Source organism: Carlito syrichta, unplaced genomic scaffold (genome assembly GCF_000164805.1).
Source record: "Carlito syrichta isolate Samal-C Ts95f unplaced genomic scaffold, Tarsius_syrichta-2.0.1 Scaffold304713, whole genome shotgun sequence".
NCBI classification, from domain to species: domain Eukaryota; kingdom Metazoa; phylum Chordata; class Mammalia; order Primates; family Tarsiidae; genus Carlito; species Carlito syrichta.
In genome coordinates this window covers 158685-180438 of record NW_007248809.1, presented here as the reverse complement: position 1 = coordinate 180438, position 21754 = coordinate 158685, and the positions used below count along the sequence as shown (strand labels likewise).

General features: G+C 40.8%; 1 protein-coding gene across 1 annotated transcript in view; it reads right to left on the bottom strand.

Moving 5' to 3' along the window:
* Window positions 1-21754, bottom strand: part of ZZEF1 (zinc finger ZZ-type and EF-hand domain containing 1) — a 131125-nt gene that overhangs the window by 76184 nt on the left and 33187 nt on the right. Inside the window, exons 7-16 of the mRNA XM_008060736.2 lie at window positions 20353-20469; window positions 19255-19433; window positions 16863-16961; window positions 12278-12369; window positions 11706-11854; window positions 7382-7493; window positions 5740-5955; window positions 4547-4647; window positions 3945-4111; window positions 3193-3326 (exon numbers count right to left, since the gene is read on the bottom strand). Of these exons, the coding sequence (XP_008058927.1) occupies window positions 3193-3326; window positions 3945-4111; window positions 4547-4647; window positions 5740-5955; window positions 7382-7493; window positions 11706-11854; window positions 12278-12369; window positions 16863-16961; window positions 19255-19433; window positions 20353-20469 (1366 nt within the window). The remainder of the gene's footprint in view (window positions 1-3192; window positions 3327-3944; window positions 4112-4546; window positions 4648-5739; window positions 5956-7381; window positions 7494-11705; window positions 11855-12277; window positions 12370-16862; window positions 16962-19254; window positions 19434-20352; window positions 20470-21754) is intronic.

The window sequence follows — 21754 nt, the reverse complement described above, 5'->3', positions numbered from 1 at the left end:
ATCACTGGGCATGCTATCCTGAGAGCAAAAGGCAGGGATACCACATTTCTTGTGTTCTGGTTTGCTTTTTTTTTAGTCGAAGTCCCACTCTGTCACCCAGGCTAGAGTATAATGACACACTCAACACACTCACTGCTACTGCAGCCTCGACCTGCTGGGCTCAGACGACCCAGGGGTACAATAGCACAATCATAACTCACTGTAACCTCAAACTCCTAGGTTCAAGCGATCCTCCCGCCACTACCTCCTGAATAGCTGAGACCACAGGTGCACATCATCAAGCTCAGCTAATTTATTTTTATTTTTTGTAGAGATGAGGGTCTTGCTATGTTGCCCAGGCTGGTCTTGAACTCCTGGGCTCAAGCAGTCCTCTCGCCTTAACCTTCTGAAGTGCTAGGATTATAGGCATGAGCTACCATGCCCAGCCATAATTATTATTTTTAACATTTCTTTTTCTTGTCCTGCAGCACTGGCTGGGTCCTCCAATACAATACCAACGAGAAGCAGTGACAGTGAACATCCTTGTCTTCTTCTTCTTCTTCTTTTTTTTGAGCCAGAGTCTCACTCTGTCACCCAGGCTGGAGTGCAGTGGCATGCTCCCAGCCACCGCAACCTCGACCTGCTCGGCTCCTGCTATCCTTCTGACTCAGCATTCCAAGTAGCTGGAACCACAGGCATGTGCCACTATGCTCGGCTAATTTTTTTGATTTATTGTAGAGACAAGGTCTTACTATGTTGCTCAGGCTGGTCTCAAACCCCTGAGCTCAGGCAATTCTCTTGCCTCTGTCTTCCAAAGTGCTGGGATTACAGGCTTGAGCTACCGCACCTGGCTTATTCCTCATTTTGAAAGAAATATTTCTAGTGATCTATCATTAAATATGTTGCTGACTGTGATTTTTGGACATATGCTCTCCACCAGATTAAAGGAGTTTCCTTCTATTTCGAGTTTGCTAATGGTTTTGTTATGGTCATCATCATCAAAATTTAACCTTATTAAAATTTTTTCTATGTTTAGTGATATGATTTTTTTCTCTATCTGATTTCATTTATGAACCCTCAGCCTCCCAAGGCGTGGGATTACAGGCTGACCACCGAGCCCGGCTTCTTTTTTTTTTTTTTTTTTTGAGTTGGAGTCTCACTCTGTCGCCCAGACTGGAGTGCAGTGGTCGCTCCTGGCCACCACATCCTCGACCTGCTGGGCTCCAGCGTTCCTTCCACCTCGGCCTTCCAAGTAGCTGGAACTACAGGCACGCGCTACCATGCCTGGCTAATTTTTTGATTTATTGTAAAGATGAGGTCTCGCCAAGTTGCCCAGATGGGTCTCGAACCCGTGGGCTCAGGCAATTCACTCACCTCAGCCTCCCAAGATGCGGGATTACAGGCTGAGCCACCGAGCCCGGCTTTTCACTGATTTTCTAATGTTAAAACACCATTGTATTTCTAGGGTAACTCCAACTTAGTCATAAGTTTGTTCATATGTTGTTGAATGGTTAATATTTTGTTAGGATTTTCTATGTTTATAAGTAAGATTAGCCTATAATTTTTCTTTTTTGTACACGCTCTCTAATATCCCTTAGTTTACTTATGCTTCCCTGTGTTTTACCATCATTGTATCACAGGAACCTCTAAAGTTTCCTAAACTGGATGATTTTGATATGGTCTAGAAAGAGAAATGTTTGTTTTGTTCTACCTTATCATTAATATTTTTTCATGTATCTCATTTTTATATAGAAATATTTCCTTCAGAGATAAAAACCTGGATCTTTGTATGGAATATTCCATTTGGTAACATAATGCTTATAAATACTAAAAGTATTTTTCTCCCCCAGTACTAATGTCTGAGTAACACAGAGAAGGGGTGTAGAGGGCTGAGAAGAAACAGCTGAGGATTAAAACTTTCCAGATACATAGATATATACTGAAATACTTATGAGTAAAATACGATAGGAATTTACTTTGAAATAATTCTTGGGGAGGGAGAAAAGAGGGACGAGAGAATGGGATATACTTGAGATGAAACAAGATTAGCCTGGCTTATAACTATTGAAGCTAGGTGAAGGGTACATTTGGAGCATAGGGAGATTCAGAATGGCATATACTTGAGATGAAACAAGATTAGCCTGGCTTATAACTATTGAAGCTAGGTGAAGGGTACATTTGGAGCATAGGGAGATTCACTACACTATTTAGTCTACTTTTGTATTCATTTAAAATTTTCCTATAATAAAAAGTTAAAATGTTAAAAAGAAAATCTGGCCGTAGACAAGTCACAGAGATGGAGACCACACTGTCACTTTATAAGACAATAGGTTATAAAAGAAATGCTTCTAGTGATCCACCACAAATACTTTGTTGATTGTGGTTTTGGATACATGCCCTCCACCAGATTACAGAAGTTTCCTTCTGTTTCAAGTTTGCTAATGGTTTTGTTGTTGTCATCATCAAATTGGAATTATCAAATTGGGATTACTGTCATCTCTACCTTGAGTAGAGTATCATGTCCTTTAGTTATCTGTATGTCCCACACAAAGTTCTCCATATAGTATTAATACACATTTGGGAAAATGAAACTGACTTACATTCAATATATTCAGAGAAAACAAAGACTAGCCGGGTTTGGTGGCTCAGCCTGTAATCCCACGCTTTGGGAGGCTGAGGTGAGTAGATTGCCTGAGCCCGCAGGTCCGAGACCCGCCTGGGCAACTTGGCGAGACCTCATCTCTACAATAAATCAAAAAATTAGCCAGACATGGTAGCGCGTGCCTGTAGTTCCAGCTACTTGGAAGGCTGAGGTGGAAGAATCGCCGCTGTCCAGCAGGTTGAGGCTGCGGTGGCCGGGAGTGGCCACTGCACTCCAGTCTGGGAGGCAGAGTGAGACTCCAACGCAAAAGAACTGAGTATCACATGTTCTCACATAAGCGGGTCTTGAACAATTATCATAATACTATAAGAAAAGAACTGGCAGTAGTGGGAAACTGCCAGGGGAGCGGGGGCATACCTTGTCAACAAGGGTACCTGCATAGTATACCTAACCTATATTTGTATACCTAATCCTGATTTGTACCCCACATCTTCTTTAAAATAAAAAAATTTTTTAAATAATTAAAAAAAAAAAGGAAAGAAAACAAAGACTAACAAATTTTATCCTCATAGACTTTAGAAATAGAATCCAAACTTTTAATAAGTAATTACCATCATGGTGAAGAGATGGTTCCGCCGGGTCTGTCGATTTGGAAAGAAGATGGCAGCCCCATTGAGAAGGGTATTCCTGACTTCTTGTTTTAATATCTCCATGGGTACAGAGTCTCCATCCACTCTATCTACCACTGACAAAAATGAACAATGGAATCAGCTTCAATATATTTCATCTATTCACTTACAATATATATGTGCAATAACTAGCCTGTAAACTCACTATTCTCCATTTCATAGTTAATACCAGAGCAAATAAATACTTTTATACAGGCTAGGCAGTATAAGGAAATAATTTTCTGTTTGTTTACATTTAACTAAAACACAGACTACACATACCAGTTTTTATTTCATTATTTCCCTATCCTTTTGAGACACAACTTGGCAAAGCCTTAAAAATAACTTCAGATGGACACGTTTCATCTTCAATTTGTCATTATAATCTCCCTCCCTCAATCTATCAGCCTCATCCCTGTGTCTTTGCTAAAATTAAGGCTCAATAGTGTGACAGTAATTACTCTCAATGTAACACAGCTGTACATCTGAAACCAGGAGGAAGAGAAGTCAGTTGATGAAGAAATAAATGCTGAACTTAAACTAGTAATTCAAAAGAGCATAAGAGGAAATGCTCATTTCCCACAGCAGTGATCCCTTTCTGACTCACATGAACACAGGACTCTCTCTTCTCTTGCAAGAGGTCCTGCAGGCTACCGACACAGGGTCACATTGAAGAAAAAAATACAAATCCCTACCATCACATAAGTGTGTGTAGAGCTCCTTGGCAGCCTCTACTCCTTTAGGGCTCTTGGTTGGAGCCTTTTCCTCTGCAGAGGCAGCCCCATCTCCCTGCAGAACTGAGAAGCAGCTCTGAAGGAGCTGCAGGAGCAGGGTTTGGGCACAGATGCATTCTTCCCTTGGACTGCAGAAAGACAAGGAACATCAGAGAGAGAAAAAAGCAAGTTGTTTTAACTTCCAAAGCCACATAGCTGCCTGCAAAGGACTTTCCTCTAGACATCAGGTTTGGTGAAGAATGCCAAATAAGAAGACGAAGGGTAGAAAAGAAAGAACACTGTACTAGGAGTCTGAAAACACAGATCCCATCTGACTCAGCCCATTTCTGATCCTGCTTCTTTATCTGTAAGATAAGACTAGTACTACAAACATGACCTTCTTGTCACTACTTAAATACGGTATTTTATAGGAAAGTGAGGTGTTGTTTTCAATAATAACCAAATATTACAAACCAGGACAATATACATTAGTAGGAAGTAAAACAATTCAGAAACAAAAGTGTCCATTTAGAATAGAAATTCAGTGTTTTCAGTTTCATTGCCTTTAAAAAATTCTAACCTACTTTTGCTTTAATTTATTGTAAAAATTCCAGAAGATCTGCAAATCAAGACCCGCGAAGTCCAGAAAAGATTTATATTTTAAGCCACTTTCCTTCTGCTGCACCTAAGAAATCAGAAAGACCAGAAAAAATAAAATTGAAAAATGCATTTGGAGTATTGTAATGCCTCATTTACTTCTCATTAAGAAATGTGATGGCTCTACATGAGTGAAATTCCCATATTACTAATGCTTACTCTTAAACTAGAAAGTTTGTCAACAGCAATTTTTTTATTTGAAACTCTAAAATACATGTGCGTATATATACGACATATGTATGTAAACATATACATACACATAGCCCCCAACACACAGATACATCAGGATCTGACTTCCTAACAGAGCACCTGGAACATAAGTGAATCTTGACTGAATAATGATCACTGTTCAGGACTGTATGCAGTATGTCTGACTCTTCCCAATTGTGGGCTGAAAGGTATTGATTCTGCTGTAGGCGCACCTAATACTCCTAGGCATCTCCCTCTAATTTGCTCTTTTCTGTAGTGATAGGAGCACTTAAATAACAAACACCAAGCAGACTGTATATAAATTGTGTAACCAGCCTCTCAATGTGCCCTGAGGCAGAATAAAGGTCAAGAGTGGACACTGTTGTACATCAAACATAAGAGGGCTCCACTAGATTTCCAAGGCTACAGTGATAGCCATAAAAATCTCCCTTTGAGTGAACTGCCACTGTGTATCATTAGTGACTATAGAAGCTGGTATCAAAAACACAAATGATTTTAAATCCTGACATTATTTTAGAGCTTTGAGTAATAACTGGAATTCATCTAGACTTCAGTTATAATTCTCCCAGGACTTAACAAAGACATAAATCCCATGAACTTGCTTGGTTTGTTTCCCCATGGCACCCATGACCAGGGATCTTTAAGATGTTTCTGTAGGTCTATTCTGAGTGACCTCACAATGATGGCCATATGCCACTCAGTCCTTCCTTGGTTGATGCCATGAATACCAAACATCTCACTTTCTTCTGCCTTTCAAAGTCCTCACAGCAGCATGATGCTGTCCTATTCATTCATGCTGCATGATCTTGGCAGGGCCAGGTTTCATTGGTTGGTGTTCATTGCCCTTAACACTGCCATCCCCATCCACTTTTCCTCAAAGAATGGAGTATAACAACTGAGAAAGCCCTACCAGGTCATGGGCGAGCTGCTGAATGAACTGAAGGGTCCTGAGGAGGAGTGTGGCCCCACAGACACTCTCCTCTGTGTCCTTCCTGCAGTGGGCACAGGTGATACTTTGTTCTGCTTCAGCTCGTGCAGGTCGGAGGTACCCACTGATGCTCAAGCCTTGCACTCCCAAGCGCTCTGCTGACTCCTGACGGGTGCAGAGGAACTTCACCATCAAATACTAGAAAGGACAAGAAATTTCAAGAGAAGAACTCAGAATCACTGAATACTGACGAAAGGGAGAAAAAGGCCTTTTTAGGAAGGTCCTCCTCTAATTTTAATAATTTATTAGGTAGCTGGGCTCGGTGGCTCAGTCTGTAATCCCGCACCTTTGGGAGGCCGTGGGTTCGAGACCCGCCTGGGCAACTTGGTGAGACCTCATCTCTACAATAAATCAAAAAATCAGCCGGGTGTGGTAACGCATGCCTGTAATTCCGGCTACTTGGAAGGCTGAGGCGGAAGGATCACCGGAGCCCAGCAGGTCGAGGCTGCGGTGGCCGGGAGCGGCCACTGCACTCCAGTCTGGGCGACAGAGTGAGACTCCAACTCAAAAAAAAAAAAAAAAAAAAAAAAAATTTATTAGGTGCTACTATGCCCAGCACTAGGAATATAAAATATCTAAAACAAGAAAAATAACACAATATAAATGTTGAATAAAATCAAGTTTTAGTAAAAATCACAACAAAGGAAACAGCATCATTATTCCCTCCTCTTGAAGGTAAAAACAGAGCCAGAGAGGATGAATAAGAGCAGTACGTTTGCTCTGTGGTAGTCATTTTTAAACAAAAACCAGATATATGATGAAAATAGTCAAAGCCCCAAGGCATCATCTCAAAGTCCTCAAGTGATATATGCAACCCATGTGCTAAGAACCCAGGAAAACAGTCTTGTCTATTCAAAGCTAAGGCCATTTTCTTTTTTTCTTTTTTTCTTTTTTCTGAGAAAGCAGGATTTATTAAGAGGACAGAAAAGCTCATGCAGCGGGAGGGGACCCGAAGGGGTTGCCCACTAAGGTCATTTTCAAAGCCCAACTTCCGTGCAAACTATCTGCTTCTCACAGTGAAAGCTCCTTTATTAAGGGCCTTTTAGAACCCACCACTCAACTGCATAAATATTTACTGAGCACCTACTATGTGTATGTATGCCCTAAAGATATTTCTTAATTCTCTTATTTAAGCCTAAGATTTACTTTTGAGTCTTAGAAAAAAAGTAAATAGTCAGATAATCACTGTTTCTTTTATAGCTATGGAAACATACTTCTCTTGTGTTTATATATATGTTCTGCTGTTCTCTTAGCCTGAGATGCCCCTTTCCACACATCTTAGCCTGGCTAAAGAGGATGGCTTAATCAACTTCCAACACTAGAACTGGTTAAATGTGTTTCCTCTGTGCTCCAACAGCTCTGTTTCTCCCTTCATTGCAGCCCATATCATACTGTCTTGCACACCTGTCTCTCTCATAGACTATGAACTTCTTGAAAGTCAATTCACCTCTGAGCTTCCAGCATTGACACAAGGCTGGTACATAATCACCACTCAATAAATGCTTATAGAATAAGAGAAGGGGAGTGGGTAAGCATGTGAGGGCCACAACTTGCTAATGCTTACTTTGGCAACTCTGCACTGCTGCAACTTGACATCTGCTTCATCCCACTCTTCTTCCAGCTCAAACCAGCCAACAGGATCATCCTCTCCAAGGTCATCAGATGAGCAACCAATCCTGTAAACACAAGGGTAATGACAAAGTATTTTCCTATTTCTAAATCTAACAAATAAGGCATTATCTAGAGATTGTCTAATAACAATTGAGGGCTGGGTATGGCACCTGATTCCTCTTTAAACATGAGGTGGTAATTTCTTCTCCATTTCTCAGCCTCTCATCTGTGAATTGGGAAGTATATCTGCCCCAAATATAACCTGGGAACTAAGAAGAAAGTTTGCTTCTCTAGATCATTGGTTCATCTGAAGAATGAGCCATGAAGTTAGGAAAGTACACTACAATGGCAGGTGTGTGCCTCTTAAAAGAACTAAGGGAGAGGCAGGTTTGGTTTTCTTTCCCTAGGTCTGGCTAATGTGTATAAGACCAGCCTGGGGTTTGGGCTACTTGCAACAACTGACCCAGATAAAAGCCTGCGGATTTCAGACCTTGGAGCTCCAAAAAAACTGTCAGCCCCATAGGCCTCAGTCTTCTTTCCTGTTTCTTAAGAAGGCCCTCCAGAAAAGCACTCCAGCCTTGAGGCTAAAGAAGTACAGTTGTGTATCACCTCCTTTAAAAAAATGGATACTTAAATGCTACTAGGTTTCTCCCTTTCTCTACTTCTTTTCTTCATTCCCTTAAAAGCCAATTCCCCTTCCAGGGATTAAATAACTAACAAGGATCAAAAGGACAGTCTTTTCAAGTAACATTCCTAAAACTTTACACTATTCAGCCTGTGATACAGCTATCAAGCTGGCAACACATGAGGATTCTGGATGAGTAAGACAAGCAAACACAGGGAATTGGGGCAAGGTGAGGAAAAAGACCATCCAGAGCAGGTTCTGCAACAAAGAAAAAAAATGTTCTCTTCTCAACCTAAGTCTTTCTTGGCAAAAAGCTTTCATGATACAGTCAACTCTGATGGGAAAGGTAGTATTCTCCTAACCCAAAACCATGTCAATGAGTTTCCTCAATAGAGTATACTTGATGATTTTGCAATCTACTCTTCAGGAGTTGCCAAAGAAATCTTTGACATACAGAGAGCCGGCAGGGAAATCTTTGAGAACAGAGAGAAGAGACCTTGTTCTCTCGGCATACTCCATAGTAGGCAGGATGAAGAAAAGAGACCTGAATACTAGTCCTTTTATATATGCAAAGCACCAAGCAGCTGACCCTGGAGCATACTGACTGATCAACGCCTGACCAGAGGTACATGGCACATACAAAAAGCAAGATGGAGGCATGGATGTTAACATTTTGATTTCCAAACTGAAGAGGGACTGATAATATGTAGGCCAACTAAATCAGGCTGGAGCCAGGAGCTAAAATCAGTAAGGGAGGAGTGAACAGGCCTATATTTAGGTTTTTTTTAAAAATCATCCTGCATTAAGACATGAAAGACCTGGTTAACAACAGATTTAGGGGAAAAGAGCTATTTTAATATGTCCCAAAAGTAGGACATAGCTGCTTAAAATCAAGTGTCACTTCTAACTATTATTTAAAAAGAAATAAGAATGAAGGAATGAAGACCACTGAATAGAAATTATGAACATGGATTTCAACTGAATATTCTAAGTACTGAATTACCCCATTATGTGGTGAGTTTTCCAACAACAGTATTCTAGAGAAGATGAAAGACCTTTTATCAGGAAAGACACTGAAAAAATTCCAGCATAAAGAGGCAACTAATCTAGATTCTAGCAATCTGAATTGTGGTCCACAGACTGGAATAATCAGAATCACCTGGGAGCTTATTAGAAATGAAAGTCTCAGGCCCCAGAACTCCTGAATCAGAATCTGCATTTTCACAAGTTCCTTAGGTAACTCACATGCACATTAAAGCCCAGTACTACTGTACTGAATGATACTGGCTTCTATTACTCCAGCACTCCGTTACCTGTGAAATACAGGAGCACACACGGCAAGTCTAAGGTTCCACTCCTTGAGTCTTAACTCACTAGTTAGTAACAAGATAGACAACACTGTCCAATAGGTCACCAGTGACCTCTGTGGCTAGATCCAACAGATCCACTTTCAGACTTTATCCTATTGACTTCTAGGTAATATTTGATACTGCTGCCTATTCCCTACTTCTTCAAACATCATTTTCCCCTGGCTTCAAGAGGGCACAGCCCTGGCTTTCCAGCTACTTTTCTGGTGGAGTATTTCTCTATTGCCCCTTAAATGCTGGTGCCTCTTATCATATTGACCTAAGTTCTCTTCCCTTTCCAGTCCTCTCTTCCAGAATGGTATTTTCTGGTTCCACACTTTAAATGATCATTTAAATGTGTCTTGTATTTGTATCTTCAGCACAAACTTCTCTTTCAGGCTCCTGACCTGTTTATCCAATTGGCTATTAGACATCTCAAAGGTTTCCTAAAACTTCAAATTCAACAGGACCAACACTGAGCTCATCATCTTCCCTGCAAACCTGTCTTTCCCTAGGGTGAGAAAGGCACTACCAGTTTCCTCACTTGCCCAAGCCAGAAGCCAGGATGCACTGCCACCGAAGCTTCCTTCCCTCTCTTGCTCTACATCCTGTCAGTCACCAGGTCTCATTGCTTCTCCCTTCTAGTGTTTCTTAGTCTATATCTCTCCATTTCTGCTGCTGTTGCTCTAGTCAAGGTCACCCACACCTCTAGCTTCCTAGGGGAGAGTGACAGCCTCCTCCCATCCCATCTGCCTCCAGGCTTGATCTCCTCCAATCCATGCTACATGCATGATCCAGAGTACTACTTCTAAAACACGCATTTTGCCAAGGGTGGTGGCTCATGACTATAATCCCGGGACTTTGGGAGGCAGAGATGAGAGGATTGCCTGAACTCAGGGGTTCAAGACCATCCTGAGCAACATGGCGAGACCACATATCTACAATAAATCAAAAAATTAGCCAGACATGGTGACGCAAACCTGTGGTTTCAGCTACCTGGAAGGCTGAGGTAGAAGGATCACTTGAGTCCAACAGGTGGAGGCTGTGGTGGCCATGTGCGCGCTATTGCACTTTAGCCTGGGTGACGAGTGAGACTCCAACTCAAAAAAATAAAACAAAACATGCATTTCGCCGGGCTCAGTGGCTCAGCCTGTAATCCCACGCTTTGGGAGGCTGAGGTGAGTGGATTGCCTGAGACTGTGGGTTCGAGACCCGCCTGGGCAACTTAGTGAGACCTCATCTCTACAATAAATTAAAAAAAAAAAATTAGCTGGGCGTGGTAGCGCGCGCCTGTAGTTCCAGCTACTTGGAAGGCTGAGGCGGAAGGATCGCAGGAGCCCAGCAGGTCGAGGCTGCAGTGGCCAGAAGCGGCCACTGCACTCCAGTCTGGGCGACAGAGTGAGACTCCAACTCAAAAAACAAAACAAAACATGCATTTCATCTCCTCACTCTCCTGGAAACTCAACAACACACTCTACCCTACTCCTGACCCTGCTATAATGCTTTAAGGATAAAGTCTAAGCCCTGAAATGAGACAAAAAGACCTTTAAAGACCTGGCCCTCTCCCAGCTCCCCAGCTTCATCTCTTACCACTCTCTTCCTCCCAGTATACCTCAGTAACACAGGACTTGTCCATTCCTTGAATTAGATACTTAAATACTACTCTCTTACTCCCTTCCTCTACTCCCTTACTTCACCTCTGGGCACTCATACCTGCCCTTTGTTCAGGACACTCTCGTTCCACTTCCTCAAGTGGCTAATCAACTCTAACTTCATAAACAACATAACAACATTGCACAAGGATCGGAAGAGGTACTTGGCTGTGTGCTTCCACAGTGCCCTTCTCTCCTATATAGCATTCATAACACTGTTGACACTGCTTTTTTTATTGACTATCTTCTGAGCTAAGCAATAAGGAGGGACTGTGCCAATTTCTTCAATACAGTAACTTCAGTGCCTAACATCAGGCCTAGTACATAGTAGGTGCTTAATAAACATTTTTGATAAATGTAGGAATGGGGAAATTGGGGCAGGTGTAAATTTCCTAGTGGCTAGATAAGACTGAAGAGCTCAGGTTGTCCACAATTCAGGCATGTATCATTCTGAAGATACAAGTCCCTGGTCATAGAAGGGACCAAGTAACGGGCAATGAACAAATTATCTTCACATATGCTGGAAGCAGTGACTGCTTATGGACACTGAGGTGGGTTAGTGGCACCTTTCCATAAAGACAAAAAAGCATAGTTCACCAATAAGAGTACAGATATACTCTTATTAACTACAAAGATTTTTATTCTGCTCCTTACCTGCTTTTTACAAATTGTCTGAGCTCCTGAAGCCTCCAAGTGTCATATTTTTCAAACCTTTTGAAGTGTTCTTCTGCATGAAATTTATCAGATGATGAGTTATACGTAAATACCAACCCACACTGGGCACCAATGCCACCACGTCGAACCTAGAAACAGAGATGTGGATGAAGTATATCAAAGGGGAAAATGTCCTATGGCTGTTTTGTTTCCAATATGGTTAAATTCAAAAAGCTTAAAGCAAAATCAAACCAATGAAACCAGATTTCAAATATATTAAGTCCTGGAAAAGTAAGAAAGCTGCCTCCCAAGAAATGTTCCTGAACTTTCTCAATCCTTATATTCACAATATTCAGAGTTTATCCTGCCTTTGTGGCCCTGCCTCTGCTACAAGCCTGACACAAAGTAAATAATCATTAAATGGTCAATGAAAAACCAATGACATGGTCAGTCACAGGTCTGACTGACTTAAAAAAAAAAAAATCAATGATATGAACCTCTGAGACGTAATCCTACTTTTTTTTTTTTTTTGGAGAAGTAACATTGCTTAAAGAAGGTAGCATGAGAATTACCATAATTCTGATCTGTGTAACTTGGAAGGCAGATTCATTTCCTGTAGAAAAAATAGTACTTGCTCTGGTTTTTCCAGTCTCTGTAAGAAAACCTAAAAAAAAAAAAAACTAAAGTTAAGATGAATGATTGATTTTTATAACCCTAAGACCTAAGATCAACAAAAACAAACCATATCCCTTGAGGCAGGGGTATGTAAATGGTCTATCTGGTATCGTCACGAAAATTAGAAAAAATATTTCCCCTTTGAACAACATCACTGATAAACCCCTAGGTAAGCAGAAGCCAGGTACTATTTCTCAGGGCATGATCTCTTCAATCTTACAGGCAGTCCTGCTCTGAGGTAACAATAAATAAATAAATGTTTATAAAGACTGTGACTTTAAAGCAAAGAAACAAAACACTGGACAATCAATCATCTTCCTGAGCCATACCTAAGACCATGACTGATGGCCAACTGGGCTGACAAAGGCAAGCAGGCTTAGAGGCTGAGAAAGGGATTAGTTAGCTTCTAGAATACTCTGCCAGGAAAGATTGTGAAAGACTTTAAAATGGACACACAAAAAACATTACTGGGTGTCCTGGCTAACACACTCTTTGCGTTGTCTCTACCTTTCATTGTCTCTAAGTTATTTTTATAGTTCTGTAAGTTGCAGAATACCGGTAGTAATACAAATGATTCTTGTACACAGAAATAAAAATTGTATCCTATGGAAATATAGCTGATTCTTCCTTACGAATATTGACCAATTTTCTATCTATTTGTAAATTAATTTCAGCATTCCTAGTGGTCTATGTGTATTTTATGAATTCCTCTTTGAACTGTTTGTATTATCTTACTGGTTCCTTCATCAACTGATGAGCTAAATTAAAAAATCTGACATGTTCATTTATATTTGTATGAAAGTCATGATTTTTGTTGTTGTTGTTGTTAATTATCCTTTAACAACTCACAAAATAGTCTTCAGCTAGACCCAAGGTTGCCTTTCTCTTCCAAACTTCTGTAAATGATATAACTCATGCACATGCTCAAGTCAGCATTAAATAACCATTCCTTCTGGAACTCTTAATTGTTCTCAACCATTCTGCCTATCAAAATGAAAAGACAAACAAATTTCATGCTTATTTCATTAAACTGAGTTCAAAAAAACAAAAATTTGTGAAGCTGAATCTCCATTAGATAATATCCAATATTTGTTACCAAAACTAAGAAAATTATGTCCAAAGAAATTTTTACTAATTCACAGACAGAAGCTATTATATGACCTAGCTCAATCAAATAGTAATTCTATAGACATCTTTTAAAAACATATGACCAGAAATTCACATAACTCCACTAAAAGTAATACTAAAAACTATCTCCATTATTGAACTGTCACCTTTTCCCAGAGGCCTGGCTGTCTCTATTTAAACAAATCTATGTAAAGGCTGAAATACTGCCTAGAAGTTAAGTGATAAGTCAGCAATTTTAATTAGCCTCAAAGTAGCTGAAGCAATAATTTATATCAACAGAATCACAGATTTTTTTTTTTTTTTTGAGTTGGAGTCTCACTCTGTTACCCAGGGTAGAGTGCAGTGGCATTCTCATGGCCACCACAGCCTTCACCTGCTGGACTCAGGTGATCCTTCTGCCTCAGCCTCCCAAGTAGCTGAAACTACAGGTGCGTGCCACCACACTTGGTTAATTTTTTGATTTATTGTAGAGACAAAGTCTTGCCAAGTTGCCCAGACTGGTCTCTAACCCTCAGACTCAGGGAATCCTCTCGCCTCCACCTCCCAAAATGCTGGGATTACAAGCATGAACCACCATGCCCAGCTGATTCTTTTTTTGTTGTTTTGAGTTAGAGTCTCTACTCTGTCGCCCAGGCTGGAGTACAGTAGTATGCTCATAGCCACCGCAGCCTCAGCCTGCTGGGCTCAGGTGATCCTTCTGCCTCAGCCTTCCAAGTAGCTGGAACTACAGGTGTGTGCTACCACACCTGGCTAATTTTTTGTAGCGACAAGGTCTCGCCAAGTTGCCCAGGCTGGTCTTGAACCCGTGGGCTCAGGCAATTCTCTCACCTTGGACTCCTAAAGTGCTGGGATTACAGGCTTGAGCCACCGCACCTGGCCTGACAGACTCTTTTTAAATAACACTGCTACCAAATATAAATGTACACTTTTTCAAAAAGACCAAACAAAAACAAAACTTTAAAAAATAAATAAAATAAAACCTCTGTGTTTCCTTTTCCTGATAAGAAACCAGCTCATATGTTTAATTGTAATATTTTAAATCCACAGTTGTTTTGACCCCCTAAGCCTCACTTGCCATTTATTATCTTAAAATGGCAGGGGGGAAAAAAACGATCACAGATTTAAAAGATTTAATAAATTTAAAAGATTTAATAAATTAAAAAAACTATCACAGATTTAAAAGATTTAAATAAATACCACTTCTGTTCTTATTAATAGCACCCAGTATTCCTTTAAAATATCATATTAAGTGATAGCAGTGGCTACCAGGGATGTTAGCCCTCTGAAGTGTCAGTAGGTTGGCCCAATGGTAATGGGTTATCAGAACTTATTAACACTAATGTCACTAATTTCATCCCTCTGAGTGTCAGTATTTGAGTTCTTTGAGCACTGTGTGAACATTGCAGTGGCATTTGTCCAGAACTGGTACTTCCCCACAGTTGGGGAACTTGAAGTGAAAAGAACTTTTAAAACCCAGCAAGAGGAAGAAAAAAATCACTCCTCAAAAGCCAACAATTCTGGCGTGAGGACTTTCTTCTGTTTCTTCAGGTTAACTTTTTGTAGTGGAGCAAGAGAGACCAACACTGAACCTGAGTTACAAGAAACAGCAGTGATGGCTGTGAAGGGAGTGACCAGGAGGAACTGAGTGCTCTGCCCCAAACCTGTTCACATACCACCAGTTGCACTTCTCAAACCCATAACAACAAAAAAAAATTTTTTGAGTCAAGTTCTCGCCCTCTCACCTAGGCTGGAGTGCAATGGCCATCTTGGCTCACTACTGTCTCAAACTTCTGGGCTCAAGTAATCCCTCCGCCTCAGTCTGCTGAGTAGCTAGGACTACTGGTACATGTCACCATACCTGGCTAATTTTATTTTTATTTTTTGTAGAGACAAGGTCTTGCTATGTTGCTAAGGCAGGTCTTGAAATTCTGACCTCAAGCAATCCTCCCACTCTGGCCTCCCAAAGTCCTGGGATTAAAAGCATGAGCCATCAGGCCCAGCCCTACAGCTAGATTTTTAAAACTCAATTATCTAATGGGGATGGAAGACAGGAAAGGAGAGGTGGGCCGATAAAAGACATAGGGAGGGGCATCCCCCTGAGGTCCCGTCCCACTGTGGGAGCTTTTCTGTCCTCTCAATAAATCTTGCTTTCAACAAAAAGACACAGGGAGAATTAAAAAGTATACAAATCAGACCAGACACAAAAGCTGGTAAAAGCTTCTAATAGCCACAGAGAAACCTGTGAACAGTGTTAAAAATTCACATCCTGGTGTCAGGAAGAGTCTGCCTTACATATTCCAGAGACAAAAATTCCAATTCTTCAGAGAGTAAAGGGAAAATGCAGAGGGCTTTTGGCAGAGTGATCTTGCCTTTCCTGGGTGCACGGGGGTGAAAGGGACAAAGAACTGCCACCACCGTCTCCCAACTCCAGCCACTTTGGATGGCAGGTACCTCGGCAGCTGGCCGTGGCTTTCAGCATGGCAGAAGGTGGATGCAGTGAAGGAAATGTCTCTGCAAAGGCTGTGCTGCTCAGGGAAAACTGTAGGGAAGCCATCTTGTTCAAGTCTATTGCTTAAGAGGACCACCAAGGAGAGGAGGTACCACTGGGAAAAGCATGCTTTCCCAGAGTCTTTACTTCATTGGTGCTGAGAATAAATACAGGAAACAGGACAGAAAAGAAACAACCATTGAGAACAAATGAGGGCTGCATTGCTATGAAGAAAGTCAAGGGGAAACCAAGTCCAAAGCAGTTAAGGCCAGTCTCTTTCAATGTCTGATGACTACTGAACATTCTACTTCCTTTAGTGAATCTGCAAGACACTAATCAAATGGCCAACAAGATGAATGAGGAAGAGACTCACAAACACACCCTTGATGAAGGGAGAGCCTACAAAGAAGTTAAAGAGCACATCAGCAATTATTATGCTAATATTAGGGAAAGAGTGAGGCTTCAAATGCCAGATCAGCTACATTGAGAAATATCTTCCTTCTTAAATTATGGTTTCAGCAGTAAGGTGGTATTTATCCACCAAGTTTCTTAATACTTGAAGATAACACAATAGAAAGATAATCTAAACTTAAAAATCTATAAAAACAGTAACTTCTTATATTCCGAAAGGAAGAGTCCTTGCTTTTCAAACTTCTGAAGAGCCTTCAGGCTCTTAAATACTCTTAAGTTGTTTAAGGTCACTGATACCTAGACAAATAACAACAAAACCACACAAATGTTCAGGAATCACTACCAACTGAAAAACTACCTGAAGTGAAGACTGCACACCCTGAAAATTTCAAAGACCAGACTGTGATTTCATGTAGCAACCTACTGAACATGCTAGAAACAGACCCACCACTCACCGTCCCTTGTCCATGGCTCAACAAGCAGGTTCTCAGGACCCGACTTATCTTCTTTTCCTTTGACATCACAGGCCTGAAGAGTTAACTGGAGGGATTTACCTGACCAAAGAAAAGAAAGTGAGCATTAAGCCAGTACTACAAAAAACGGAAACTAGCTGCTTCAGTGGAAATGGAGTCCTGTGGCCACTCAAACAACTAACTATAAATCTTTCCATTTAAAAACTAGAAAAAAACAGTAATATTAGACAAAAGTTAACACTATCCCTTTGTGCTTTCCTGAAAGAGACAAAGTGCAGCTTATGTCCCTGAGTGACTCCAAGGAGAGTTTTCTAGAACAATCACTGTTCAGAAACAAAGCACATTATAAAATATATATTGATACCGCAGATTCAACATATCTGTGGAAGGGATTCCTAAGCTACTATTTTGGAGCCAATAATTAACTTTATTACAACTGTCTTTAAATATATAAATAATGTTTTAGGATTTGCTTCTTTAAAACCTCTCCAGACAACTTGCCAAAGTTTCAAGAGTTATAAAAATCAACTTTTGCTATGATAATATAAAAATCATTTCCTAGCTTGGCATGGCAGAGCGCACCTGTAGTTCCAGCTACTTGGAAGGCTGAGGCCGAAAGATCGCCTGAGCCCAGTAGGTTTAGGCTGCGGTGGCTGTGATCATGCTACCACACTCCAGACTGAGCAACAGAGATGCCAACAAACACACACAAAAAATTATTTCCTTTCTTTTTTTTTTTTTTAAGAGTCAGAGTCTCACTTTTTCCTTAGGCTGGAGTGCAGTGGCATGACAGTCACAGCTCACCACAGCCTTGACCTCCTGGGCTCAGATGATCCTTCTGCCTCACCCCTCCAAATAGCTAGGACTATAGGTATGTGCCATCAAGCCCAGCTAATTATTCTATTTTTTTGTTGAGACAAGGTCTCGCTATGTTGCCCAAGTTGGTCTCGAACTCCTCGGTTAAGCAATCCTTCCACCTCAGTTGCCCAGAGTGCTGGGCTTACAGGCATGAGCTGCCACATATGGCCGTCCTTTTGTTTGAATAATATAATGAATTCTAATTAACCTAAGACATAACCCAGAAGTAGAACACTACTAGTAACATATACTCCCCCTACACATTTTCCCTGTCCACTGCTTCCTGCCCAAATAACCATTAATCTGAATTGCATTCAGCTTCCAGACACTACCTATTCCTCCCATCTAACAATGCCTGTTCCAGTTCCCTATACCTCCAAAAAAGACACTTTCATAATTTAGGGGGAAAACTGAATTTACAAGACATCAATTATCTGACTTTAAAAATTAAATATAAAGGCTGGGCACAGTTCACGGCTGTAATCCCAGTACTTTAGGAGGTGGAGACAAGAGGATTACCTAAGCCCAGGGGTTCGAGACCAGCCTGGGCAACTTGGAAAGACCTCGTCTCTACAATAAAAAATTTTTTAAAATAGCCAGGCTTGGTGGAGTGTGCCTGCAGTTCTGGCAACTTGGAAGGCTGAGATGGAAGGATTGCCTAAGCATAGCCAAGTCGAGGCTGTGGTGGCTGTGATCATGCAACTGTATTCCAGCCTGGGCAAGAAAGTGAGACTCTGACTCAAAAAAAAAAAAAATCATATTAAGACAAAGGTACAAATTATCATGACAGAAATTTCACAGTAATGCCTCTATCCTGAAGAGGAAGGGACCTAATACGACATGTGAACAAAAACTTTACTACTAGAGTCCCAAATGGCAAATAAGTTGTTCCCCAAATATCAACGCAGTCATTTGGGAGTAGCTTTATGGGTTTCTGTATTGAAAAAGATTAGGACCCATACTGGGTCAGTAAAAAAGTATGAATATGAATTGCTGCTAGGCTCAGAAAGGGAAAGCAGTGGCAGGTAGGTCTGTAAGTTCTTCTAAGCAGCTACACTGGGAATGCAGAGGGCTCCATTCTAAGTCAAGGACCCCTTTGCACAATGTCTTGGCTAGCTTCCTCACACCTACAAATGAGAAATATTCCAACTTCCCAACTCTCTTGGCCTACTCAGTGAGCACTTCTGTACTTCACCAAAGATGGCTATGCTCAAATGGACCCCAGACCTGAGTGATCATGCCAGTAAATCTTGGGAGTACAACCTTGTAGACACTCAAGTATCCTCTTCTGATACTACCATAAATAAACCAACATCCCCCTTCTTCCTACTAACACCAGCAAAGTCTGGTACTCAGATGATATGTTCATTCATTCATGGAATCATCCATGACTACAACTCAGGTGATAAAATACCCGAAAAGACAAGAAGATGCCAGGAAATCACATAGTGAGGACGGCTTTATGAATTTGTCCATGGCTAGCATTTCCATTACCCTCATATTTTACCATACTTACCATATTTGAGGAGCAGGTTCTGTCTGACTGACGCCATGGATGAGATGAGGGATGAGGCATCATACTGTGTGTCCAGGTGGTCAGTGATGGCACACAGAGAGCTCATCACTTTGGCAACACTTCCTCTTGCTAGTGCAAAAGCCAGAAGAGTCAGTTCTACCTCTGGGGTAGAACAGCAGCTATAAACAAAGAGCAAAAAACTTTTCACTTCTTAAAAACATGGAGAAAAAAAAAATCTAGGTAGCACAAACCCCATGTGATGGATCCCACAGGCAACATTAACCTGCCATATGCTTTCTATAGGTTTATCAGGAAAACTTTTTCCAAATCCTTAAGATAACTAAGGGAAAACTAAATCAATCTAGAGGATTAGGGAATTAAGGCCTTGCTTCTATAACCTTTACTCTTTAAATATTAAATAATACTAACAAGCCAAAAATAAATGCACTACTGTAATAAGCCTCTGTTATTAAGGAATCTTGGGTAATGAGTTGGCTTGGCCAGAGAGTTGAGGGTTTATGCCTTGAAGCACCAAAAATTTATTTTCAGTTGACTCTATTTCACACTTCTTTGCCTTTAATTTAAACACATCACACTGAAATTTTTTAAACTGTCAAGATGGTTTGGGGACTGATTTTTCCTCTAATGCAGTAATGTCCTCAGGGCTCACTGAGACAGAACTGAGTGTCCCCACACTAAGTGGTCCCTTCTATCAAGCTATCCAGGTGTCCTTTCCCAGTTCTATAAATAATCAGGCTCCTGAGACCTGTGCATGAAGGTCAGCAAGCTCGGAGTGAGAGCCACAGGCTGGGCACAGGCGTGAATTGGGAGGCTTTACATTTTAGACTTTGAGATGTCTGTTCTAGTAGAATCATAGAACTATTTCCCTCGTCCCCTACTCAATTCTTACAGTCAAGTGATATGGCTTGATAATGGAGTTTAGATGAGTAAACAATTATGTCACTTTCACTTCAGCTACTAAAAATGAACCACTTTAGTGGTGACCTTTAAAAGAGCAACATGTTATTGAGAAAAGACTTAACAAGTATATATGCCCTTCATCCCCAACAGAGTTCACCTCATCATCTTTGATTTTACCTAGTTATCCTTATAAGGAAACTGTCCACTTCTTCCAGCACATTGGGAGACAGGAAAGTTGAAAAATCTGTAGATCCTGGTGAGAGGGAAAGTGGAGGCATGTGCTGCAGTGCCTTCCTAGAAGAGTAATATAAGATCAGAACAAAACCAGGTCCAATAATAGACAAAACCAGGTCTGATGTTACAAGCTGGTTTTTGACTAATCCCTTATAACTAAGCATAGTATTTCCATAGAGAAGTTTGTGTACAATATAGACTAGCCCCTTTCCCCAGGAGTTATAGTGCTGATCAGTTTAATAAGGTTTCACTTTTCTTTCCCTTTCTTTTAGGAATTCCATTTCCCACTATTGACTAAAAGATTATTTAATTCTCCGGAATCCAGCCTTCATTTTAAATAGTGTGAAAAAAAGACAAACATACTCAACAGAAAATGCTGGAGTTTTTAGAAAAACTGACCCCGGCAGGGCATGGCAGCTCAAGTCTGTAATCCCAACAATATGGGAGGTCGAGGCGAGAGGACTGCCTGAGCTCAGGGGTTTAAGACCAGTCTGGGCAACTTGGTGAGACCTTGTCTCTATAATAAATCAAAAAATCAGCTGGGCATGGTAGCATGCACCTGTAGTTCCTGCTACTTGGAAGGCTGAGGCAGCGGAAGGATCGCCTGAGCCCAGTATGTCAACGCTGGGGTGGCCATAAGTGTGCCACTACACTCCAGGATGGGTGACAGAGTGAGACTCCAATTAAAAAAAAAAAGAAAAAGAAAAACTAACCCCAGAGGAACAGCAACTTGGGGCTCAATAGAAAGATTATTTTATATATAAGATCGTAAGGCATATGGTATGTAAAGCTGTGTCATGAATTTCATTTTCTCCTAAACAGATCGGCACCCATCACATTCTCCATTCCCAACTGTGTTTCTCAGTCTTCCCACCTTTATGGCTCTTTTCTTATCTCTTTTTATGTCTATCTTTCTGAGTTCTACAATAGCTTTACCTCCTCTGGTTGAGCAGTCATCTAACAAATTTACAAAACAAATTATTGCAGAGTCCTACTATGTGCCAGTAACTGCTAGATGAGTAAGAGTACTATGAAAAACTTGAAGATATGTTGTGAATGTATCAAAAGTAACTCAAAATTCTACAACTGATAGCCACTTAATGATAAAAGTAATGAGAATTCCTGAAACAATTTCATTTCTACATTTTAAAATATAGACAATATAGCACAGTTACCACTGTATCAGCTTCACTCTGCTCTAGTTTTTGTTACTGTCTACCCAACAAGCCATTTTTACCAACATGACAGCTATACTCAGATGTGGCTGATCATGAGGTCTAACGCACAGAGTCGCATGCAATCATTTACTGAATTTTATTTCCACTGATACAGATAAACATCTCTG